The following is a 27,255-nucleotide window of genomic DNA, read 5'->3' as shown; positions in this document are numbered from 1 at the left end:
GACTTGGGAGCCTAAATACTTGGGTCTACATCCTGGATCAACCATTTACTAGCACAATGACCTCAGGTAAGTTTCCTAACCTCTCTGAACCTAAGTTTTCTAATCTATATGATGGAGCTCATGAGGTACCTAAAACACCGAGTTGTTTAGAGGATTAAATGAGTTAATTTTTATAAAGCATTTAGAAAAGTATTCAGGAAACAATACATCTTTCATTTATATGAGTATTTCACAATTAGAAGGCAACTAAGAGATTACATTAACTGTCCATAAAGTATGCCACATATGTTAATGAAATGAATATTTATTTAATTGGCACTATTTTTCTGCTGTGAGAAAGGGAAAAGGATGACATAAAACATCACTTTTAAACAAAATGACACAGGTTTAGAGAAGAAATTTTGAAGGTAACACAGGCCAAGTCACAAAAAAAATCTCAGAATTTTCTATAAGCATAACATAAAACAACATCTTAATATAAACATAACAGAATTTTGCATATAAACATTACAAAAAGTAGAATGCAAATAGTTTTCTCTAGAGCAGGAATCTTTTTGCTTCCAGATATGAAAAGTGGTAGAAGTCTGGAGAAAGACTGGCACAGAAACCTGGATTCGTTATTTTATAAATTGCTAACTCTCTTATAAACCCTGGCATCATCTAATCATGGATGCTGCAGTATAGCATCTGGTGCAGAGACTGTGATTCCCTGCGGTAATAGCCTGTATCATCCTCTTCTTATCCAGTTTCACCAAGCTCACACAAGTACAAACCTTTCTCCCAATGTCAGGGACTTAAGAATTATTCCCGTTTGGACTCTCCTGAGACAAAACTTATATAAATAAAATGAATAACTGCCCCATATGAGACTCCATGTGATATTGTAAATAGAAGAAAATACGAAATCATATTTATAGTCTTTCATAAGACACTGAAAACAAATACTTTCACATCAAAATTTCAGGGTTGTGATGATCTTACCACATTTCCCATAGATCACATCAAACTGCTGCATCAATTCAGCTTCAGTTTTAAACGGAGAATACTTAAAAATTATAGACAATTCCATTGAGAATTTCTGAGGATCATCTGTGACAGATTCTCTGGTTCTTGTTAACCATGAAGGTATTGGAACCACAACCTATTAAAAAAACACACATAAATTTACTATGAAATACACAAAGAAAAACCATCATTCTTTTGTCTGATCCTAATTCAGTTCATTTACCATGCAGCCAAATTATAAAGCACTAGGTTAAATGTTTATTTTTCCCAGGTATTCTAGTTTTATAAGGAAGAGACACATGACAAATATGTATACTTGGAGTTTTATTCTAAAATGTTCCACTGTAGAATGTGGGAACAGATGGAACCTACCTCAGCCCCCTATGGAATTATGGGTAGAATGGCAGAGGGGACAACAGTATCAGCATTTTAGAAGTTGAAAAGCATATCCAAGTATGACAGCATATCCAAGAAGTATGACAGCATATCCAAGTAACCAATCTAAAGCCCGTGCCAGGCAGGAGAAGCACTAGCCTGATTTACAGTTCAGAATCTGCTAAAAGGCTCAGAGATTGATGGCATGAATTAACTCTGGAGGTAGGGTAAAAGGAGAAGAGAGCTAGAAGTAGCATCCAGGTCCCCACCTGGCAATAGCTCCTCCCCCACCTCCACAGGGACTGATGTTTATTAACTGGAAAGAGTGGAACAAAGCACGTCTGGATTAGCGGATATATCAGGCACAGTTGGCAGGGGATCTTACTTAGATTAGAGGGATTAAATAAAAGTATACATATTGGATGCTGAGAACCCCAGATCCCTTCTCTCATTTGGCTCCCAGGAAGCTGTCAGCTAGACCTTCAGGCAGAAGCCTGTAAGAGTCTTCTTTGAGATATCTGACCAGCCCAGAAGGAAAGACATGAGGCAAATTATATTGAGGATTTTCCAATAAAACATCCCAGTTAGATCCCATTATTGTGACCTGCATAGCTGTCAAGCCCCACCCACGCTCTCAGAGCTTTCAATTGGCACTTTATTGAACTAATCTTTAAAGTATTCAGGATTAACAGTCATCTAAGAAAAGCCTCTAATGTGACAGACAGAGACCAAATAAACAAGCACAAACAAAGCAACTCAGTGGTAACAAAAACCATAAGAGGAAGATGAAAATTTCAGGGGAAAAAAAAATCAATCATAGTTAATATCTTCAGAGCTCTAAGAAGAAATACTGTATCCATGAAACAAGAACTACATATCTTTAAAAAGGAATATTGAGAGACTAAAAAGACTCCTTAGAAGTAAAGAATATGATTACAGAAAAAATTTTCTTTTTAAGGGTTGGAAGATAAATGTAAGAAAATCTCCCAGAAAACAAAACAAAAATATAAAGGACAGAAAACAGGAGAGAAAGGGTAAGAAAACTAAAGAACTGTCTCTAGACATCCAAGAGCTAAGAACAGGTGTTGTAAAAGGAGAGAAAAGATAATATGGATGGAAGAAAATCATGCAATATTACAGGAAAATATCCCAGAATTAAAGGACATGAATTTCCAGACTGAAAATGTTCAACAAGCACCCAGCACGATGGGTACAAACAGACCCACCCAAAGGCAAAACACTGAAATCAGAACAGAGGGGGAAAAGCCCTCCCAAAAATAGAGGGGGAGGGAGAAGAATGGGTCACCTAGAAAACTCAGGAATTTAAATGGCTTCAGACTTCTCAACACCAGAAATTATAAGATCATGGAGCAATGCCTTCAAAATCCTGAAAGAAAACTAATTCCAAGAAAAAACATCAAGCCAAACTATCATTAAGTGTTTGGGTGGGATAAAAACATTTTCATGCATGTGAAGTCTCAAAATATTTTACCCCTCATGCCCTCTTGCTGAGAAAGCTAATGGAGGATATGTTACACCAAGAAGAGGGAGCACACTAGGAAAGATCTGACACAGAAGAGAAGTAAAGAGAATTGCCAGAATGATGGCAGGGGCATATCCCAGGATGGCAGCTGAATACCAGCCATGGAAGGCAGGAATGTGAGGTGCAGCACATAAGAAGATTCCAGAGTAGAGTTCTTCAAGACAGTGGAACCATCAAAATAACAGGTTGAGACTGGGGTTAACACAGTGATAAAAGACATATAAGACCAAGCAAATATTCAGTGATAGCGATAAGCATACAGAACACTAAGCAGGCAATTAGTAATTATTAATTAAAAGTTTTGCAGGAGAGAGAAAAATCATAGTTTGTGACATGGTATAATTGTATGTAGTGCCTGTATAGTCGCTAATGTAAATAGTGAATATTGGCACAACCAAAATTACAACTGAGCCATATTGAGGGTGGAGAATTGGAAGGGTATGTATGTGTGATGGGAGCAAAGAAAAAGAAACAGATAAATCCTCCCCTTTTACAGTGGGAGGTTAACAGAATAGACAATGCCTAAATCAAATCAAGAAGTAGCAATACAAGCATGTTATATAGAGATTTACAGGAAAATAGCAAAAGAATCAGCTAATACTGTTGAAAGAGATTGCCTCTGTAGAAGTGGAAATGGAAAGGGGCTGCAGGCTTTAGTTTTAAAAAAAAAAGGAAATGACCCATTTTAGGAAAACTATAACCTCAGCTTTGGCCCAATTTCCCATGTCCTTTACATACAAAAAGTACAATATAAATGCTTAAAGTATTGCGTTTCCTCATGTCAGAATCCCACTCAGCTACTCCCTATTGCTTCCAGACTATTCCTGTTAACCAGCCCCACTCCACTGCTGCCAGCGGGCATGCTGGGCTCCTGCTGGACAGTCCCCCATCTCCACACTGTCCCTCCAAACCCCACAGTTATCTCAGGTCTGAGACTTGCCACATGCTATTTCTCACCATATACCAACCTTTCCAGTTACACGTTGTCCTCTCCCCATAAAACCCTCATTGGCCTCTCAAGGCTCTCTCATCTCTCCATCCATATCACTGCTTTTGACAATTGAGTAACAGCAGGAACACATACTCATTGAACAGCGTGCTTTTTAAACACCCCTGTTTTTTTATTTATCCAGTTCATATGTGTCTGCCTTATTTGGTGATAAGACTGAAAATACTGACGGTCGGGTGGTCCCACTTGTTTTCTACCTTCCACAGGGTCTACCCAGTGCTAGGCAGACAGCAGTTCCTCAACATGTATTTGCTATATTGAATTATAACTGATGTTCATAATACTAAACTCAGACCCTGCAAATTAATAAAATGTCTCTGGGTCAGCAAATGGAATTGAAATTATGGTCAACAGAGTTACAGTTTTAAGTCTGTTTTGCATTCAACTTCTTTAGGTGTTGTTTTCCACGTCTTTTGAATCCAATATTCTATTTTAAAAATGAAAAAAAAAATGATACTCTAGGGCTTCCCTGGTGGCGCAGTGGCCGATGCAGGGGACGGGGGTTCGTGCCCCGGTCCGGGAGGATCCCGTGTGCCACGGAGCAGCTGGGCCCGTCAGCAGCTGGGCCCGTGAGCCGCGTCCGGAGCCTGCGCGTCCGGAGCCTGTGCTCTGCGGCGGGAGAGGCCACGGCGGTGAGAGGCCCACATACCGCAAAAAAAAAAAAAAAAAAAATACTCTAATTTACAGACAAGTGGTGGAAATGTTTTGCAAGCTTCTTCCAAAAAGCTCATTGCGCCAAAGGGAGCCTCTTATTCTGGAAAATTTGTGTACATGGATAATAAAGTTCTGAAAACTGTCTAGGAGTTACAAACCTACTCAAGGAAGGATCAATAAGACAGGCCTCCAATGACCCCAGAATGGCCAGCTACCCTCTCTCCATTTCCCAAATATACTCTTAAATTTCTAAAGCATAATAAGAAAGAACCCACGGTAGACTTTACCTCCTGAAACGGTAAATGAAAACAATTCCATTACCATGGGAACCGAAGGAAAATTCTCAACCCTTACCTCACTTAGACCTTCTCTTTCACAAAATGTCTGAGAAAAAAACACACAGGTCATCGTTTCTTCCTTCTTTGTGAAAAGAATAAAGTCTTTTCCAATCCTCATGGATCCACTATATTAAAAATCAAGAACATAACGGTTTACATCTCAAACACTAGAAAGAAGGAACAGGCGAGCATGATATCGTGTACTGTACCAGGTTGTTCTTTTCACAGAAATAACTCCCCTGTTTTGCTGACTCATCACCAAGAGTGTATAAGTATGATTTTTTTTTTTTTCTCAAAGCAGAGCAGAATTTGAACTAATCCAGGCCCACATTCTGGCTTGAGATAAGGTGCTGTCCATGGCTCCAGCAAAGAACAATCATCTGTCTCTGGCAGGTGCTACACAGGTGATCGTAGCCTCATGTCCTTACTTTTCTTTGAGGCAGACCAGTAACATAAGCTGTGGACACATGTAACACTTACACTAAGATACACTTTGAGAAACAATAGGACATAGAGATGTGATGAAGCTTTAAGCTACAGGGGTGCTACTTCAGCCATCTCTGAAAAAAAGATTCATCATCTATTTAAGAATTAAATTTTAAATTTTAATTTTAATTAAATTTTAAAACATTGTAAAGGTTCAAGTCAGTTATGGGTAGTGGAAATTCTAAAACAAGATAGGACTCTCAAGTTTATATTTGTTTCTAAAATTTCCTTTAACCAAATATTAGTCCCAATAATCAAAATCAATAATATATGCATTAAGGAAAACAATTCTCACCTTTTAAGACCATTGCCATATTGCCCAATAAACTTCAAACTTGATAACCGTTTCTTGGATGTTCCAAAGTAAATGATATCTGAAGCTTCCTCTATAATTGACAAAGACATGTAAGTGGTTAGGACTTATGAGTCATTCACACCGGCCAGAGGTCCAGTTGTCAGGATGTCACACATATATTAGGACAAATCCATACTTCTTGGGTCAGTCCAAAGACAAGGATCCTTGTCAGGCCCCATAATCTCTGACCAGGATCATAACAGCAATATATTGAAGGAGGTCAGACAGACCTAGCCACGTGACCCTGGGGAAGTAGAGCCTTAATTTCCTTTTCCCTGGGCTTCCCTGGTAGTGCAGTGGTTAAGAATCTTCCTGCCAATGCAAGGGACATGGGTTCGAGCCCTGGTCCAGGAAGATCCCACATGCCACGGAGCAACTAAGCCTGTGTGCCACAACTACTGAGCATGTGCTCTAGAGCCTGTGAGCCACGACCACTGAGCCCACGTGCCACAACTACTGAAGCCCATGAGCCTAGAGCCCATGCTCTGCAACAAGAGAAGCCAGTGCAATGAGAAGCCCGCGCACCACAAGGAAGAGTAGCCCCTACTTGCCGCAACTAGAGAAAGCCCACGCTCAGCAACGAAGACCCAACACAGCCAAAAATTAATTAATTTAAAAAATATTTTCTTGTCCCTAAAAGGGAACTACTAACACTTATATCACAGATTTGTTGATGAAGATAAATGAAATGAATTAAATGAGATGATGTGTTAACCTTAAAGACAATACATGCCATTTAATAAATGCTAATAAAGGTGCTATAATTATTTGTACCACTAGTAATTTTCTATGCTTTTGGCACTTCTCCAGTCTCATGTGAGACTGAGAAGGGCAGAATAGCTTTTGGTCTGCTACTAACTGGGAAGGGCTGCTTATTTCAGACTTTGAGAGTTATTCTCCTGATCTCTCCAGGGCATTCTGGAATTCTAGAGAAGAATCCCCTGAACTTCAGAATATACATACCTCCAAGCACAGGAATACTCCCAGGGAAATAGGAAGAGATAGAAATGGGTCTCCCAATTGGGCTACCTGAATACATGCTCCAGAATTGCCCTGAGGACCCTGTGTCAGTCTGGGGGCAGACATGCTATAGTTCAGTGGCACGTGGCATGAGGTGTGTAAAGACACTCTGCTTGTCTGAAGCTAACTGGACATTTTATCACATGTTCTTATTAAGGATTGGCTATTAGACGAGGGTATCCACAATGATAATATTAGCTACTGCTTATTATTTAGTATGTGCCAGGTACTATATCATATACTTTATTTGCACCAACTACTTAATATTTATAACAAGCCTACAAGGAAGATACTATTATTATTATTATCTACACATTACGCATGAGGAAATTTAAGTTTTAGGAGTTTATGTAACTTTCCCAAGGTCACACTGATAAATGGTACCCACAGAAATATCACCCAGAGTTGCAGAAGACCAAATCTCATGGTTTTTATCACACACCATACAGACTCCCATGTACGGTGGCCAGAGTTCTGAGCACAGGGACAGAACATTGAATAGGACAGGCATGACCCCTGTCCTCAATAACTTTATGTCATGGTAGGAGAAAGAAGTAGACAAACAAGATCCTTTCGGAGAGCACTAAGTAAGGGAAATAAAACCAGGGTAATGTTACAGGGAATTAACAAGAATGTAGCCTGCAGATAGAATGCTCAGGGAAGGCCTCCTTCATAAGGTGTCATCTGAGATGAGATTTAAATGATGAAGGGCCAGCCAGGTGTGGCTGGAGTGCTATGAGCAAGGGAGTGAGAGGTACGAGAAAAGGTCAAAGAGGTGGACAGAGGCCAAATAATGCAAGAAATTGAAAGTGTTGCTGAGGAATATGAATTTTATTCTAAAGTAATGGAAAACCACTAAGGGTTTTAAGCAGGGGCATCAATATGATGTATTAAAAGAAAAAAATGCACTCAGGATTGCTGTGTGGGGAATGCACTGTGATGGGGCAAGACTGCAAGTGAAAAGAGTTTGGAAATCACCGCAGTCATCTTCTAAGGGTCAAAATTGATTGAGCTCAGCTTGGACAACAGACGGATTCTATTTTCAATCATCAGAAAAACTCTTCCAACTTATCACCTGAGTTCCAACATTAATAAAGAATTGCTCTCAACACTACTGGGCCTTTTAAAAATACAACTGTATATGTCAACTGAAGTGAGTTTCTTCTGAAGATCTGAATATTTGTCTTACCTGTGTTTTGATTATTTTGTTTGTGGACCCATATAAAGGAGTTGCTTCTTTTTTTAAGGAATTGCTTTAGAATATGTCACACATAGTCTTTTACCATTCAGACCAAGGGGGTCTTTGGAGACTCAAAAGAAGATAATTGCTTTATTTTTTATTCTTAGCTTCTATCAGCACCGGTGATCATTCTTTCCTCTGGTGTGGAACTGACCAGAACACTACCATATTATTTGAACTCCCTCACTGTTTGTTAAATCTGGTGGTCAAAAAGCCTAGCTTGAGGGACATACACAAGTGTTATAAGAATTCAGAGATAAGGTATCCCAATTCATGCAAATCCTTTATGTGAAGGAATAACATCTCAATTCCACAGCAAACAATATTATGTACCTACTCTGTGCTGCCTTTTGCTAGCCTTGAAGATACGAAGATAATCATGCAATGCATTGTAGATGTTTTCACTACGATGAGAACATTCAAGAAGCAACTAAACCTTTGAATGTGCAGGGAAAAAACACAGACTGCTAAAAACAAGGAGAGGTGACCTCTACCTCAAGGTTAAACAAAAAATTTAAAATAGCCTAAAGACACTAGAAACTGCCTCGGGTCTCTTGCAAGCAGTACCTGAAGGGTGTGCTAAAGACAATCTCACAGTCTGTGTTTGTTTTCCATTCATTCCCAGATGCTGTTCCTTACAAGAAATCTGTGCCCTGTGCCTGTCATTTTTCTGACAATATTGATTTACGTTCACTTTTGGTCTTGCTTTAGATGGTTACAGTGAATTTACTCTGTCAGCTGGAATATTTAAACCTAAAAAGCTCAACAATATGTTAAGTCTGGGGTTTATTTTCCCTAATAGCTCCATACTTGTTTATATATATATATATATATATATATCAATTTATTTTTATTTATTTTATAGGTTTTCAGGCTGTTTGTTCTAACAGCCAGGTAGGAATCTAGATAATTCACTTACCAGGGCTCATACCACATCCATCATCCAGGAAGCACAACATGAATCCACCCTGCAGTTCTTCATTATCCACTGTAAGAGAAAGCAGTTATTACTAATAAATAGTGGGCTTAATTTGTTCATCAGACAGTCATGCTGCTCACATAATTATTTGTCCTCCTCAAATGCAGCCACTGAGTGACAGAGTTATGGCACAAGGATAAAGCTCAGAAAGGCATCTTGGCTACAGTTTCCTGAGAAACTGCAGGGGGAAAACAATCATGCAACAAAAAGGCTTTAAATTAACATAAAACATGTATATATTAATAAATTATGTATACAGCATGACATGCCCTGTTCTGGAATCTGACTGGTCCTTTAAACTTCAGGTATTTTCTCCCTGGGGGAGGGAATAAAGGTAGCCAGTGATGTGGCCCCAGGATCCCTCTATCAAATTGATCAGTCCTGATGCCCTTCCACCAAAGCACTAATTCTAAAGTCAATCCCGGTCATTCTTATTAAATTCATCAGGCTCTCTTCCAAGCAGCTAATTCCCATAAGAGCCATTCGTGCACGCTTCTTAGTGGCAGCAAATATTTGCCTCTTGAAAAATGTATTTGATTTTTGAAAATAGCTAAGTTATTTGGAGTCAATTTTGATGATTAAGAGATATTAAATTACATAATATAATCTCTTGTTTAAAAAATTTTGAAGGTGTAACTAAAAGTAATGAGAGTAATGTTAATGCACAGTTTGTAATCTGGCTCTTGAAGTAATTTCAACATGTGGATACGTGAATTCCAACACACCTCTCTCTTTTTTTTGTTAACATAACAACTTTATTGAGAAATAGCTTACACACAAAAGAGCTACACGTTTAAAGTGTACAATGTGACACATTTTGACATATGTAAATACCTGTGGAACCATCACCACAATCAGGATAGTGAACATGACCATCACCCCAGGTGTTTCCTGGTGCCCCTTGTAGTCTCTGCCTTCTGCCCCTCCCATGCCCTGTCACCCCCGACCCCATCCCCAGGCAGCCATGGATTTACTAACTCCATCCATACAGATTCATTTCTAGCACATCAGTTAAGTCAACTCTGGGTTCAATGGTCACCTCTAATCTACATTTTTTAAATGTTCAAAATAATCTATAAATACATATCTAAAAACCATACCCAAGTTTTCTGGGTTCATAATTTTATGCTCACATGTCCACTTGTAATCCCCCCTCCTCTCTCTAATTCACCTCCTGTTTACAAACCCTTTGAATCTTCCCTACCATCTCATTTCCCCAGTTCTTCTCCCTACCTGGTCCTCTGGTCTGCTTACCTCAACTTCTGTGTCAGAATATTCCTCCCCGCTTTAGGTATTTGCTCTGTTCAGCCGTCCCCTGACTAAGGCTGACACTTCTCCACTGTTCAGCTCTTGTTGAGTTCTTTGCACAATGCGATAGTTCTCAACCTTGGCTGCACATTTGAATCACCGGGATATATTCTAAATTAATTGGTCTTGGATGCAGTTCAGCAATAAAAACTCCTCCCTATTATCGTAAGGTTTATCAGAACTGGGAACCACCTAACACAAGCCTCAGCCTGTGAAGTTGCAACAGTTGATTTTGCAGCTCTTGGTATATAGTTCTCACGTAAGAAAGCAGGGCATTTCTTTGGTGAATAGATGGGAAAGGCTCAAAATTCCCAAGAGTCTTAATACAGTGCTTAATTTTTCTGTAACTTCCCATGAAGGCCTGCAGACAATCACAGCCTCAAAATTTAACGTTCCCCAAGTACCCACTCAGAGGCTTGGCGCCAACTTGTTTGTTTCAATTCCTTAAAACTATGTATTTCAGATCGATTTCTACTAACCATTAAGCATGCATGTCCGAAACAAACCACAGCACCTTCTCCCCAAGCAGACTGCCTCCTCCTTCCGGTGTGTCCTGCTCAATAAATGGCATCTCTCTGCCATTAGGCTTCAGCTGCCCACGTCAAAGCCTCAAGATCAAGTTCTCCACCTCTTCCACCCATGTAGACATGTCTTCTCCATTCCACCTCCTCACATCTCTCAAATCTGACCACTTTCTCCATCCCCATGACACTGCCTTAGTTCAGGAAACCACCCCTCTCTTCTGGATTCCAGTAGCAGCTCCCCCACTTCTTGCTCCCACAAATCAGAGCACGCCGAGAGTCTGTAGCCAGTCATGCAGTTCACTCCTCTCCTGCTTATAACCCTTGCATGCCTTCCCACTGCCCACAGGGTGCAACCCAACCAGTTAGCAAATCTAGCTTGCCTTTCATCACCTGACCCTCCAACCTCTCTGTGGTGGTGAATTTTATGTGTCAACTTGGCTAAGCTGTGGTGTCCAATTGTTTGGTCAACTCGATGTTGTTATGAAAGTACTTGTAGATACAATTAACATTTATAATCAGCTAACTGTAAGTAAAGCAGATACCCTCTATAATGTGGGTCAGCCTCATCCAATCAGTTGCAGGCCGTAAAGGCAAAGACTGAGGTTTCCCAAAGAAACAGCAATTTTCTGCCTCAAGACTGCAACACAGAAACCCTGCTTGAGTTTCCAGGCTGCTGGCCTGCCTGAAGATTTAGAACTCAAGACTGCAACGTCAACTCTGACCTGGATTTCCAACCTGCCAGCTGCCCTACAGATTCCACACCTGCCAGCCCGCACAATCATGGGAGCCAGCTTCTTAAAATAATCCCCTTCTTTCTCTTCCTCCCTCTCTACTATATGTATATCCATAGATAGAATGAGAGAGACTGACAGAGAGACAGAGAGAGAGAGAGAGAGAGAGAGAGAGAGGGAGGAAGGGGCAGGGAGAGATATCTATTTATCTACTATTGGTTCTGTTTCTCTGAAGAACCCCTCCAAGCTCATCTCTTGTCATCCCCTCCCCTGCCCATACTGCACTCTTCCACTTCTACACAAATAATCACCTGGGACTAATCCTGAACATCTCAAACATTTCTTCAACACCATCAGGGTGTCCTATGTTCTCTCCAGATTCAAGCGACTATACATTCTTCTCCTTCGTCCTTTCCATCCTTGATTCTCCAGGTTAAGGCCTATTTTCCCTTTAGGTCTCTAGTTCATACATGATTTCTTCTAGCAAGCCTTCCTAATCCTTCCACAGCATCAGGTGCCCATAATGAATGTTTTCTTTCTAATCTGTGTTTCCCACTTTTCAAAGTATATTCAAATACCTGTTCATGCATCTATTTCTCTTTCAGACTAGTGGTTCTTCCACGTTTGGGGACTCAGTTGCCTCAGAGATATGATGAAAGCTCAACGGCCTTCTACCCATAAAAGTGAAGTTGCACACAATATTTTCCACAGATCCCTTTACTAGGATGCCAATTCCTTAAAAGCAGGCACTGTGTGTACTCAGCACTTGGCCCAGTGCCTGCCACTTGGTAAGCACTAAAAAAATGTACTGAATGCATACCCATGTTTACTAGAATAATACACACAGAAAGATAAAACATCCATGGCTAAACATATTCAGTTTGAATTTTATAGCCCTCAAGTTACTTGAAGAAAACTTAAGAAAGTAATTCACATGCCTCAGTAAATAATTTAAAAACTAGTCCAATGCTTAGATTAATTATGTACCCCCATACCAATTCTATCGGTACAAAAGCCCTGGCCCTAGTTTATTTTTTTTTTTTATTTTTTGAAGAAAAATCAGTTTGCTAGGTTGATAGCCATATTGTGGTTTGCTGCAATAAAAAGTTGATAGCCATATTGTGGTTTGCTGCAATAACACATATTACCTAAATAAAGAAAGACGTGCCCCTTTCAAATCAAATTGCAAAGATTCTTTTTTCTTTTTTGTGACAATGCCAAGTGCTAAAGAAAGTGGGGTGAAGTGAATACTGCCATGCCCTGATGTCTTGCACAAACCCAAAAGAACATAATGTGTGAATTCTGATCACAGTTGTTGTACTTTCTGTGATTCCAGATAATTCTTCTCAACCCTTCGACCCTTCAATAATACGTGTGCTCTGAATGAAATTCAGCTCGAATCTTTTCTCCTTCCTCCACTGCTAGGACCACTGCCTTTGTTCAAATCCTCATAAAATCTTGTGTAGATCAGCCATAGCCCCACTTCCCTGCTATCGTTCTTTCACACTTCTACAGACCATCTACAAACCATCCTGTATGCTCTTGCTAGAGTATCTTTCTTTAAAAAGAAAAGAGCACATTTCTATTGAATAATTTGCAACTGACATTGCTCAAAACTCTTTAATGGTTCACTGGCTACAGAAAAAGAAACAAACAAAAAATCTTAGTATGGTATTCAAGGTGCTCATACATTTGGCTCTAACCCTTAGCTCTAGTCAACCAAGCCCCATCATTGTCTCCTGGATGCTTTTTCTCCAAATATATACATGGCTCACTGCCTCATGCCATTTAGGTCTTTGCTGGTATATCACCTATTTAGAGCAACTTTCCATGAGCACCACGTGAAAAATAGTACATCTTTCCCATTCCTCTCTGTTCTCTTAACCCACTATGTTTCATTTTGTTTTGTTTCTTTTTAGCACTTATCGTGACCTGGTATATTATTTATTTCTTCACTTCTTTATTGTCTGTCTTTCCTCATTAGAATGCATGTTCCATGAGAGCACAGGCTTAATCAAACACTTTACTCATTGCTCTATCCCCAGCACCTAGAAAAACTGCTTGGCTCATTCATAATAGATACCCAGTAAATTGTTATTGAATAAATGAATGAGTCTCTGAACTAGTCTACCTCCATTCTTTTTTTCACAATAATTCCTCAGACAGGACTATTCTTTTCTTCCTACACTACCTGACAAAAATCACATCCATATTTCAAGCCCTGGCTCTTTAATATGGGGTGTTCTTTCTCTGTGTTCCCACCATGCTTTGAGTCTCTCCTAGGCAAGAGATGCTTATTCTCTTTCACTCTTATATAATTGGATATATATATGGAAAGACCACCCTTTCTCCACTACTGGCATTTCCTTCTATGCAGAATGGAGTTCAATCAGTAGTAGTAAATGGGGCCCTTCTCTGTACCTTGACCATTTTTTCCCTGAAGCAGTGAGCTCACTCATCTGACTAGTAAGTTGGGGAAAAGTAACTTAAGAAGGTTCTGCTCAGGTCTCTCCTGTTCCCTCTGAGAGCAAGCTGCCTGCAGAGAGCATGACTCCACTAGGTGGGCGAGTGCCTGATGCTCTCCCACACTAAGCTCCACACTCCAACCTAGCATTTATCAGCAATGAAGACTGACTCTCTTATTTGATTTCTCAAACTTCTCAGAACCTGGGAGTAGAAAGGGAAGAAGAGTGTCATTTATTATGTTTCTTCAAATCTCTCAAGATGTCCATGTCTCTCTTCCTCGTGAACCAGAAGCACCCACCTAGCACAAAATCTTAAAACATTTAGAAAACTGAACTGAACTGAGTTGCTTTTTAAATAATGATAAGACTTTATATCATGGACCACATTCTCTGGCCTGTGACCAACAGCCAATATTCACAGGAAAGCTGATAGAATCTGGGTTGGGGATCAGTTTTAACACAATAGGCGTTTCTCCAGGTAGTGTTAACTACAGGACTGGATCACAAAACCTAACTTCCTCTGCATCATATTCAGTGAAATGAACTAATAAGTGCAAAAAATACTTGGTGACTGGAAATGAAGTCAGTAAAGAAAACATGCTTGGTTTGAACTTCATAGCCTTCAAACATTCATACTACACATTCACTTACACACTTTAAAACTGTGATATGTTGGGAATGATGTATACTTAATTATGAATAACCATTAAGTTAATATGCATTTTAAAATGAAACTGTTTTCTCGTGGCAGACAAACTGACTGCTCCAAATCACTGATGCTTTCACAAAACCCTGGAAGATCTAATTTTGTAAATGAGTCCTCTAACAAGTGAACAATTTCACTCAAAGAGTATATTGTTCTCAACCTGGCTCCCCACGGGGTCACTGAACTCACAAAGCACTTAGATTACATTAAAAATCTATAGAATGTGGTTTGATTTTCATGAAATGAAAGAAAATCAAAATAACTACAGGCTTTTCCATTAGAAGAAAAAAGGAGAAAGAAAATCTGCTCACCTGAAAACACATCAAGTCTTGCAGCCCCTGCATCTCTGAAAACAATATAAAAATACTGCTTCAGTATGAAATTGTATTTTTAAAAATTACATTAATCTGAATTGCTCATGTGACATATGATCTACTGTCAGATAGCAAACAATGGAGAAATCTGCTTAAATTGCTTTAAAAACACTAAAATGTTTCACCCTGCATTTGTAGACTAAGACCTATGATCACTCGTAATTTGAGAATATTACAAAGCCTAAAAGTCAGAAATTTAAAAGAGATGGAATTTAGTGGTAGTTACACAAGAAGCTCAAGAAAATGGATATGAACATTAAAAAAAATGGTTGGAGAATAATCCAGAAGTCATATGAAGACTTTCATGATATATTTTAGTACAAAAAGAAAAAGAAAATTACTAAGTACTGTGTACCATATAATCACATTTTTAAAGAACATATATGATATTCATGTGCATATCTGTAAGGAAAGAAATCAAATGTTAACAGTGATTTTCTCTAGGTCAGAGGTTGACAATCTATGGTCTATGGGCCCACCAACTGTTTTTGTGAATAAAGTTACGGGAACACAACCATGACCGTTTATTTACATATTGTCATATACCTATTGCTTATAGTCTGTCTGCCTTCACACTACAATAGTAGAGTTGGGTAGTTTCAACAGAGAACACATGGCCTACAAAGGTGAAAATATTTAATATTTGGTCTTGCACAGAGAAGTATGCTGGACACCCCCACACACAAATGATGAGGTTACTGGTGCCTTTTCTTTTTTTCTTATTCTTAGTTTTCTACAATTCACAGATATTATTTATGTATTTTCTTAAATTACTTTTTAAAGTAGAAACTTTAAAAGGAAAGGAGAAAGAGCCAGAGATCCTGGTTTCCACATGAAGGCTGTGAGAGAAAGGAGAAGGGCAATGAGGGCTTAGCTGACGAGGAAGTGGGTATGTTGAGGGAAGGAAGAGTCTAGAAGGAAGCTCAGAATAATAACAACCAGTGGGACTCTGGTGGGAAAATCTGAGTGTCTCCCAAAATTTCCATCAGTCCTGACCCAAAACTACCCCAGATAAATGGAGTAGGTACAATGTACCTGTTCTACAAAGTTGGCCCCTTAGCTCCTTCCTCTAGCCAACTGCTGCTTCTAAGTGCCTCCTCTAAAGAAATTCTGGGGTTACCACTGTCATTTCTTGGTCATTATCCATGTGACAAATAAATATTAAACCTTCCCTTCTAATCCTTACCACAGACCCGTGACACATAGGTATCATTATCTCCATTGTATAATTACATGTTATACAAAGTACCATGTATACAATAATTGCTCAATAAACGCCACTGTACTGAACCGTTTTTTTCATAGAAACAGTTTCTTCATAGAAAAATTCCATGGGATGAGACAAAGAACAGTCATTTACCTTTACGGCATATTAAGACATTTCATAATAAGCTTTGTACTTGAGCCCAGGTACTTTCTCTCTGAAATGTGTTGTATCAGGAAGAGTCCCCTAACAATTCCTTCCTATCCTGTCACATTTTTTCCTCCTCTTTCCACAACATTCTTTTAATACCTTCCAGTTCTAATTTTGACAACTCCAGGAAATCATCAAAATCTTGAATACAATGATATAAAATAACGTCTTAGAGTAACACAGGGACTTTATGAAGACCTCTGTAAGACCAAGCAAGCATCTCAAGTAAGTCTGTTAAATAGCTTCATTTGCTGTCAATTACTAGCATCTAAGCAGCGGTGACAAACTTCAGTGTGCCCTGAAGACAGAGGAGCTGAAGAGTTCAGGCTGGCCGTGGGGAACACTGGGAATGGCAAAGCTGAAAACACAGGCTGGTCCCAAGAGTGCACCTGCTACACACCTGATCCCGTTGAGGAAGGCAGCCTCAAGGTTGGTACGTCTAATCTTTAAAAAAACATTAAAAAAGCATGGGATCCAGATTCTTTTATGTGGCACCTCATGTTTCTCAAACTTTACAAACAATTCCTTCTTTTCTTTTTTATAAATATTGTGCAAACTTTCAGTATGAGTCAAAGAAACATGAGACAGGCTGGACTTGTTCAGGGGCTGCCTGTTTACAAATGCTGCTTGAAGAATTGCTTGATTGATCACATTTCCCTCACTCCCCTGAGTCTGCAGTCAATCTTTCTTTGCTAATCACCCTCTCTACTCCATAAACCGTTCCCACTGTTCTATTTCTTCTACATTATGATTTTACTTGCCCTCCTTTGTTGAAATGAGTGAAACAACTTTATAGGAGAAAAGACAGTAGGCAAAAGAGACAGATGTGTTCTTTCACAGTTACAGATGTCAAGTTGCTGGAAATGGACACTGAGTAGGACAGAGGGCTAATGGATACAGGAGGAGCCTTGCTTCAAAGCTTTGGGCAGAAGCAAACAGTAGAAACCCTGAATTCCTGCAGGGACTAACCATGAACATTCATGTGTAGTAGCCCCATCTCTGTTAGCTCCACCTAAGTTGCATTCACAGCTCTTCTGACCAAGCAAATTTCTTTTTCTCCTCTCCCCTCCCTTTTTGTGATGACGGTGATTCCATTAGTCCTGCAGAGTTTCATATAAAGAGGAGCTAGGGACTTTTTACTTAGCATTGAGCATGGCTGTGCAGGAAGTTCTAGATGGCTGGTTAAATGACTACACCCTGTGGTGACACTCAGTCACCTCCCTTCAAAGGCCAGAAACGAGAGGAAAATGCAAAATGCTGTGATACAGTCATCAATCAGTGGCAGGGAATTTAGATCTCCCCACTGAGATCCCTTATCTAACAACCGCATACTACTCCCTGGGTGGACTTTGCTTTCTGCAGAAAAGGTGACAAAATCTTCTGTTACAGGCAAATACAAATATAAAAAAATCAAATGCCATATTCAGTGAGCTGAAAAACTGACTCCTTCACAAACACACTATTGAGCAGGTCTTAAATTGTTAAAGAGATTTCCTTAAACATCAATACCTTTGTCAGAGACAGTAAAATGGGGCAAGGGAGTTCTGTAGCCAGACAGCCTGAATTTGAATTCTAGCTCTACCAAATATTAACTGTATCTCCTTGAATAGGTCATCTAACCTCTCTGTGCATCAATTTCTACATCTGGGGAATTCAAATAATGATTCCCAGGTCCAAGTGTTGTTGTCAAGAATAATGAGTTAATACCTCTACATGAAGAGCTTAGAACAGGATCTGATACACAGCAGGGTATCAACAACACTTAGCTCTTTTCTCCTTAACTATGCAATTCACTTTGATGCAGACTTCAGTAAATGCCCAAACCCAAACCTAAATTCTCAATACATAGTATACATTGATACATAATTCAAATAAAATCCAAATGAATATCTGCTATTACATGGTTATAAACACAAAAACAGATGTCCAGATGAATGGATAAAGAAGACGTGGCACATATATACAATGGACTATTACTCAGCCATAAAAAGAAATGAAACTGAGTTATTTGTAGTGAGATGGATGGACCTAGAGCCTGTCATACAGAGTGTAGTAAGTCAGAAAGAGAAAAACAAATACCATATGCTAACACATATATATGGAATCTAAGAAAAAAAAAAAAGGTCATGAAGAACCTAGGGGCAAGACGAGAATAAAGACACAGACCTACCAGAGAATGGACTTGAGGATATGGGGAGGGGGAAGGGTAAGCTGTGACAAAGTGAGAGAGTGGCATGGACATATATACACTACCAAATGTAAGGTAGATAGCTAGTGGGAAGCAGCCGCATAGCACAGGGAGATCAGCTCGGTGCTTTGTGACCACCTGGAGGAGTGTGATAGAGAGGGTGGGAGGGAGGGAGACACAAGAGGGAAGAGATATGGGAACATATGTATATGTATAACTGATTCACTTTGTTATAAAGCAGAAAGTAACACACCACTGTAAAGCAATTATACTCCAATAAAGATGTAAAAAAAAAAACAGATGTCCAATTTATCTGCACTTCAAGTATGATCATAAATACAAACTGAATAAAGATGAATAATTCCTCCTTTCATCTGTTCTTTTTCCTATAATACCTTGATTTTATAGGAAATCAAGTCACAAAGCATTCCAAGTGGGGAAATGACAACGTATTTTCATCTCTTAATATGACTAGACTTTATTAATGTTATGAAATGCCTTTGTCCCTTTGAATAACCTTTGTTTACACATAATCCTTACCTTGCATTGTCCAGCAATTCAGCCAGTGCTCCAAAAAGGAAACTGTGAGTGGTGCTGATGAAGACATAGAGGGAAAACCAAAGTTAAACCAACTCTGTAATCAATGTAAAAGGTTCAAGACACGTTCAGACAATGTTCTCCAGTTCTAGGCAGATAATCAATTACGGAGTTATTCTAGAAACTACTTTCTCAGCATGGTCAAGATTCTGAAGTACATGACAAAGCCAGGGCTAAGAACACTATTGCCAAAATATCCTGTCTACTCCTAATGAAACAAAGACTTCAAGGACCTGACTGTACTTAAAGCAAATTTTGACATTTTAAAATTGCTTGATAAGCATTTACTCAAGTTTTTTTTAGAGAATGTTTCATTAAAGCTGTATTATTTAAGGCCAAATTACTTCTGAAAAACCTTGATCAAAATCCAGGCTCACTGAAAGACCTTAAGACTCCATCTGCAGACACAGGCACTGGCAGGGGACCCTGTTTGCACCACTAATCTACACTTTTCTGTGCAATCTTTTCACCTTGGACAACCCTGATCCTTAAATAATCTCACAGATTACCAGTGGTCACTCTCCCCTGTATCCCTCTTGCCAAGTCCTGGGCAATAGAACACACTAGATAGCCATCCTTATTTATACTTTGAAGGCTGAATGTTCCTCTGGGGTGATATCAAGCCACCTTCAGGGTCCCACACTTGCTTTTCATTTGTTGTTGTGGATATTTCAATCAGCAACCTTATCGCAGCATTAAAGTAAGATTCAGTAGGCAATTTTCTTTTTATATTTAGTAAACAGGTAGCAGAAGCAAGAGAGACCCATTTATCAAAAAACATCTGCTCATTTGTACAGGAGGAAGGATAATCTGCAATGTCTCAGTGACTCCAAATACCTCAGGCCACAGGATGATATGTTAGCTAAAAATTTATTTTAAAAAAACATATACATATATCTATTTTTGGAATTTTAAACTATAAACACATGCTGATGAGGGGTCTCTTGACTCCAGTCAGCTTTCAAATTCGTCATCAGAATAAACCTACTATGCTTCTAATGAAGAGATAAGTTTGTGAACCACTATCCTAATTGCTTAGTACACCATTCATTTGACTCTTAATTATACCCTACAGTAGAACTAACTCCTTTAATGGCAGACATCAGATGTCTCTGATTTCTGAGCTTAGCTGCCCTTATAAAATAGTTGCCTTTTAATAAATATTCACTGTTCGTGAAAAAAAGCATAAACCTACTAAATGCAATTATTGCAAAAAGGTGTCCTTCACTCAAAAGAAAGTTAGTACTTAAAAATCTAGAACAGAGCAAAAGAAAAGTGTCGGTGACATGCTTTACAAAAGCAGCATTTCAAACCACAAGCCTTTCTAAACAATCCTTCAGGAAAGTAACTGCAATCATTCTGATCCCCCCGCCAAAAATGCCATATAAGCTTCTGTACCATTTCACTTGAGATTTTTACTGACTGCCTACTATGTGCCAATGTGGGCAGACATGTTCTTTACACTTTGCGGGCTCAAGTTAGTGGGGGATATGAAAAATACACAAGTAAACAAACATATAAAGATGAAAACACAGATTATGATTCAATGCTACTAAGAAAGAGGTATGGGGAAGAGTAACTGGTGAGGAAGGGAAAGCCTTTCTTCACAGAAGACATAAGCTGAACCCTGAAAGATGAGAGCTCAGTCCCTTGCAGAACTGGAGTGAAAATGCTCCAGCAAGAGCAGGAGGTGCAAAGACCTTGAAGCAGAAAAGAGCCAAGCAGGCCAGTCTGCTCTGGCTATGGTAAAACGGGGAGATCACAGCAAGACATGGGATGGCCAGGTCGTGCAGTACTTCCTACTCCATGGTTAGGAGCTCATACTTGGTCCCCATGCAACTGGAAACCACTGTCATGTCTTAAGAAAAGTGACACACCTTGGGGCTTCCCTGGTGACTCAGTGGTTAAGAATCCGCCTGCCAATGCAGGGGACACGGGTTCGAGCCCTGGTCCGGGAAGATCCCACATGCCGCAGAGCAACTAGGTCCATGAGCCACAACTACTGAGCCCACATGCCACAACTACTGAAGCCCGCACGCCTAGAGCCCGTGCTCCGCAACAAGAGAAGCCACCACAATGAGAAGCCTGCACACCACAACGAAGCGTAGCCCCAGCTCACCGCAACTAGAGAAAACCCGCGCACAGCAACGAAGACCCAACGCAGTCAAAAATAAAAATAAATAAATAAATAATATTAAAAAGAAAAAAAAAGAAGAGTGACACATCTGGTTTAAGTTTTTAAAAGCTCACTCTGGCAGCTTTTAGGAAAACGGATCATAGGGAAGCAAGAAGGGGAAGCAGAGAACCTAGTTTAGAGGCTATGAGAAATCCAGAGGGGAGATGGCAGTAGAGATGGGGAGAAATGGATGAATTTGAGACACAGAGATGGCATGAAGAGGACTTGATGATTGATGGATTGGATGTGGGGGTGAAGCAAAGGAGGAATAAAAAATCACTCCTGTTTTTACTGAGGCCAGTCTCAGATAAGAATTTTATCTCTGGGAGCTGAGACTATGCCAATTTGTATCTGATTTTGTTGCTGTGGCTTCACGCTGCTGTCACTTTTGTTGTCAAGTTACCAGACCACCAACTGATAATGGGGTAGTAATGGTGGGGGGGGGAGGTTGGGGAGCAATAGCTATAGAAACTATGCAAAACTGAGGCTGAGGAACTTTTCTAAGATAAAATTCACAGTCTTTCCAGCACTCAGCTTATAATTTTTCAACTTGCTCAAAATTGCTATTTCTTTATTTGTCTTCTACCTGTTAACTTTTAACTACTTGTACCATCCTTTCCAGCCTGAAATCATTCTCCATGATAACAAGATAAAACTAAATATCTGCTGAATATTGCCTGTTTGTTTTATTCTGTTGTCTGTAAAAATTACACTGTTTTCCCCAAGCAGCAAGGCCAGGCTTCTTTACATTTCCATTTCTGTGGTTTCAAATCTGCTGCATCCTTTCTATCAATCGGTACTTTCAGTAAATACAAATTACTAAAAGGTTCCAAAAACTCAACATACCACTGTGAATTACACAGCACTCACTGCTATGCTTTGCTCTGTTGGAAATAACAGATGGACAAGAAAACCTCTGTCACCTGCCTCTGCAATCTGAATATTCAATATAACACCTAAAGAGTAGCCAAAGGGGCTACTGGCCTGACAGAAGAAACAGTGCCCTAGTAATAACTAAAATGTGAGATTCCTATCCTCATAGAGGTTACATTTTCAGAAAGACTCAGGATGCAACAGCAGCTGGAATCGATAAATACAAATTACTCTTTGGAGGGCAACTTTAATCTTTAAAATGTCAGTGTGTTAGGGAGAGAAATCATTAGAGACAGGCCAGGATGGTAGAATGAGGAGATGGACAAATGTCTCCATTGTGTGGACAGGCTCCCCCGTTCCGGCTACGCCAGGGTACTCACGAGTTGGCGTGGATGAAGTCCAGATTCAGCTGGGCCCGCCGCAGAGCGGTATACTTGTCGTCCATGGCCTGGAACGCGACCCGCGCGGCCCTCGGGCACCCAGACGACAGACCCAGCAGCCTTTCGCCCACGTCCACGCCCACGCCCACGCCCTTGCGCAGACACCTGGCTCGGCGAGCACGCGCTCCCCCTGGTGGCCGGAGCGCGAAGCTCACCCTGCGCTGTGGGCCCGAGTGTCTGGCAAGTTAATTCTGGTCCTGATCTTGGGTCCACCTGGTGATAAGGCGTCTGGGCTAGGCTCCTCTTCCCGAATTGAGGTTTACGTAACCTTACTAAACACTCTTTTCTATCATTCCCCAACTGGAAAATGGAGCCCAGGGCTGGGGCTAGAATTCAATCAGAAATGATCGCACACACACATACACACATAAACACACAGAATGGGAAGAATCTGGGAGGCGAGGTCGGTAAGGGAGCTGGGGTAGGGAAGGAAAATGGACAGTTTCCCTTTTGCGGTTGTTACACAGCAGAGGTCAAGGCCCTTTGTGTTCTCACCCCAGCACTTACCCGTGTCCCTTGGGTTGTGTTTTCTCCAGTTGAAGGAAAGAAAGAAGAAAAGCGGTCAGCCAGAGAGAGAAAGGAAGGAAGAACTAAAGGCAATCAGAACAGAATGTGAAGGCTTGTGTTCCGTGAGAACCTTTTTCACCTGTCAGCTGCCATTCAATTGTTTGATGTGCTGGCGCGATTCAAAGAATAGACATTCTGTATTGTTCCAAAAGACAGAATTGGGCAAGTGGAAGGTGGAAAGAGGGGGATTGGGGATAAATATAAGGAAGGGCTGTGTATGCCAGCTGTCCAAAAGGGGATACAAAGCACTGAGTCACCAAAACCTGAGCTGAAACAAGATTTGTCAAGGATGTGTTATGGAAAGGTGCTGGCTGGGATGACAAATTAGTAGGCCTAGTTGACTTCTAAGTGTTCAAACTCATTCATTCTAAGGCACCATGACTTGCAAATAAGGTAGTTCAATAGTACTCAGCAGATGTTTTATATGAGAGTTTTAAAATCAGAAACAAGCATCTATGGAATAAAGAAGTTGGACTAGATGTGTTTGTGATTTCCAGGCATTACACAAGCAATGAGGCTCACAAAAAAAAAAGAAAAACAATGTCAGTTTTGGGGTACTCATTCTACTTCCAAAGAAAGAAGTTTATCTGTTACTACATTTGTAAGACTCAGTAGAGGAAGAGAGAATCTGAATGGCAACCCAAGCGCACATGGTGCTCTAATTTGAAAACCGGTAGTAAGCACAAACATTTCAAATAATTTTCCTGATTGCATTTTTGTTTTAACAGTGGCTATGATGGTGTTTTGATAGCAAAATTCTCTTCACTAAGCAACGTGAGCTATCTTTCCCATCTTTCCTTTCATAGAACTTCAATGAAAGTATGATATTTTATTTTCATTTTATGGGTAAGAAAAGTTTGACAAGCTTCTTCTGGATTTATTTTATTACCCCCAATTTCCAGCTGCTACCTCAAAGAAATTTACTTTTGGGAGGGCACCAGAGCCACTAGCCTATAATTAGTAATGGGCTGTAATACCTAATTTCTACCAGAGGGAAGGGTGTGATTATCACAGAAGCACTCCGTCTAATAATCTGAGCAGAGCCCTCCTACAGTAAGTGGGCAGTCCCAAAGCACTAGACATTTCCGGTTGGCCTGGATGACAGACACGCAGGGGGGATCTATTAGATGGTGCTGAAAAAGAGCCCTGAGGTCATTGTGCACAACCCACCAAAAGCCTTTTTCCCCATTTCAACTCTGCTTTGCCACTCTGCTGTCATAAAGGCAATTCGTTTCCTCTTTAACGTATACTCTTGGGATTGCCTGTCTCAGCCACCCCCCTCAGCCCTGCCTCAGTATTCATTTTAACATTACTTCATGATAAAAATACTAGGGGAATAACAGGGAGGAGAAATTTAAAATGAGAACATCATCTGCTTATCTTATGGTTGATCCTGATGTTGAGAACAGTCAGTTTGGGATATGAGACTCTTCAGCTCTTCCTAACCAAACATTTCAGCTTTGCAACATTCATGTACTAGTCACAAATGGCGGCTCAAATTTTTCAAACTCCACTTTCCCCCTTTCGCTTAACTTTGTATGAACCAACATTTCATTACTCTACACAAACATGTTTAAACACAAAACAAAGTTTATAAACATAAAAAACAGACACTTGTACCTTCCAACCATGCACAACGGTGTGCCATCTCCTAAGAACTATAAGAAGTGACATCGTCCTAAGATAATAAACACAGAAAACAAATGCTATTAAGGTGATAATGTTGAAAGAGGCCAACGCTCAATCGATAATAATGAAATGTCTCTGAAAGCACCTCACACCATTATGGCTCATTTTCTTGCTTTTGTGTGAACCTAGTCAGTGTGTTTTCATCTCTTCCAATCTACTCCAGGTTAGACAATGGTGGGGTTTTCATTATAGAAATTCTGTTACCCATATAATTGACCATTTTATATTCCCAAATATTCAGCACTGTGATAAGCATCCCTGGAGATGGTGGAAAATATGAGGCCCAAAATTTGCTCAAAGAATAGTGATGGTATTAAATGAGTTAGAAAATATGGTATTCACTCTGGGTCGGCTAACCCACTAGCCATTTTCCCAACTTTCCTCTTTCTACTATCAAAGCTGAAGACTTACTTTTCTAGACTCCCCTGCAGCAAAGGTGGCCATCTGACTTAGTACTCTTGAATAAGATAAAAGCAGAAATGTGTTGAGTGGTTTCTAGAAAACCACTAGATAAAAGGCACAGTCGCGGCTGGTTCTACCTCCCTTCTTTCTTGTTTCTGCTTTAAATACAGGTGCAATTACAGGATATTGAGGTGTCATTTGCATCCATGAGGGAAAGTCAAGAGAATTGCAGGAAGCAGTCCCAAACATTCTTGAATTACTAAACCAAAGCCAGAAGTCACTCACCTCCAGAGTTTTCATTATGAAACAAAACTTTATTGGTTTAAGTAATTATAATTGGATTTTCTTTTAGTTGTAGCCAAAACTGTTCTTAACCAATAGAAATAAAGACAAAGCATAATGCCAGAAAGCACCAGAAGCATACTTTCTTTCCATCACTGGGCATCAGCAGAAGATTATTTGTTATGAACTGTGATTTATAAGTCTTTTCTTGACAGAAGTGGTAAATGTCAGTAGAGAGGAAGACACTTGCAGGAGCCATTAGAACAAAGAGAGAGAGGAAGAGGCAAGACATGTGTGTGTATACAGAATATCATAACTAGAGTTGTTAGACTAAAGCACAGGAAGAGACAGTGTTGGCCAGATAAGGGAGGAGAGCATTAAAGAGAAGTTGGAGTGTCGGGGTGAAATTTATGTTTAGAGCGATGTATAATTTTGAGCCATTATTGGCTCATGCAGTGAATCAGTCATTCATTTGAGAGCCAGCTCCATGGTAGGTTCCAAGAATACAAAAATACAAATATCACGTTTCTGGTTACAGTTTAATAGAGGCAGAGTGTATCAGGTTTCAATGTAGGAAACAGAAACCATTCTGCATACGTCAGACACCAAGTAATATGATGCAGGGAAATGGATATTGACAAAATCCATGGAAGAGATAGTAGGGCTCGGGTCAGGGGCCCACCACAGGACAGCTGAATTCAGCCTCACACCATGAAGCTTCAGAACAGAGGGCAGCAGTCTCCTGATGCCACTGTCGCAACTGCCTCCAGCTACACGTGAGGGCGGTTTCCATGTACAGGAATGCTGAGACTGGCCATCGCCTCTGCGCAATCACATCCCACGTCCTGCCTAGTAGCAGCAAAACAAAACAAAATCTAAGTATAGTTTCTAGTGTTTCAGTCTCTCTAACTGGAGGGATTAGAGAAGGTGCTTGGAGACTAAGGGAAATGATGCACAGTTTCCACCACACTGATGGACTTTTAAAGCCTCCATTCGTGCATGAAGGTGTTACAGGTCCTGTGAGAGAAGTTTGGGCTCCAAGGAGGGAGGTGGGTTAGGAAAGATTTCAAAGAAGCGATGGCACTTGACCAGTGCCTTGAAAGATGATCTTATACTTGTTGGGTGAACAGAATCAGGATTGGCATTTTCGGTAGAGTGCTCAGTTGAAAAAAGGAAAAATGTGAAGCTACACAGACATTCAATGGGCAGCTCACTGTGTCTGGAGTGAGGGGCACAAAGTGGGGCAGGAGAGGAGGGGGGTGCAAGCTTCAAGAGGACTGGGAAGGAAGTGGGAGTCAGGTCATGGTGGACCCTGAATGCTGTACTGAAGAATTTGGAGTGGATCTTGCGGGGGCTGGAAACCAGAGTCAGGCCTCCAGCAATGGAGGGCTATGAATGAATTTGGGCTTTGTAAGCATTGCTCTGGCTGCATGTGAGTACTAGGCTGGAGGAGTTCAAGCCCGGAAGCAGGAAGGCTAGTTAGCAGAGTGTTGTAGTAGAAAGTGAGAAATAGCC

At 40.3% G+C, this 27,255-nt stretch overlaps 1 protein-coding gene across 1 annotated transcript in view; it reads right to left on the bottom strand.

Annotated features, from left to right (window-relative positions):
• The window catches only part of MORC1 (MORC family CW-type zinc finger 1), a 290,081-nt gene that overhangs the window by 157,174 nt on the left and 105,652 nt on the right, over window positions 1-27,255 (bottom strand). Inside the window, exons 4-11 of the mRNA XM_060149355.1 lie at window positions 24,988-25,045; window positions 22,741-23,013; window positions 19,255-19,308; window positions 15,050-15,084; window positions 8,945-9,013; window positions 5,706-5,796; window positions 4,941-5,049; window positions 982-1,141 (exon numbers count right to left, since the gene is read on the bottom strand). Coding sequence (XP_060005338.1) covers window positions 982-1,141; window positions 4,941-5,049; window positions 5,706-5,796; window positions 8,945-9,013; window positions 15,050-15,084; window positions 19,255-19,308; window positions 22,741-22,805 — 583 coding nt within the window. The 5' untranslated portion in view covers window positions 22,806-23,013; window positions 24,988-25,045. The remainder of the gene's footprint in view (window positions 1-981; window positions 1,142-4,940; window positions 5,050-5,705; window positions 5,797-8,944; window positions 9,014-15,049; window positions 15,085-19,254; window positions 19,309-22,740; window positions 23,014-24,987; window positions 25,046-27,255) is intronic.

This window comes from Lagenorhynchus albirostris, chromosome 5 (assembly GCF_949774975.1).
Source record: "Lagenorhynchus albirostris chromosome 5, mLagAlb1.1, whole genome shotgun sequence".
Taxonomy (NCBI): domain Eukaryota; kingdom Metazoa; phylum Chordata; class Mammalia; order Artiodactyla; family Delphinidae; genus Lagenorhynchus; species Lagenorhynchus albirostris.
This window is presented reverse-complemented; position numbering and strand designations above follow the sequence as displayed.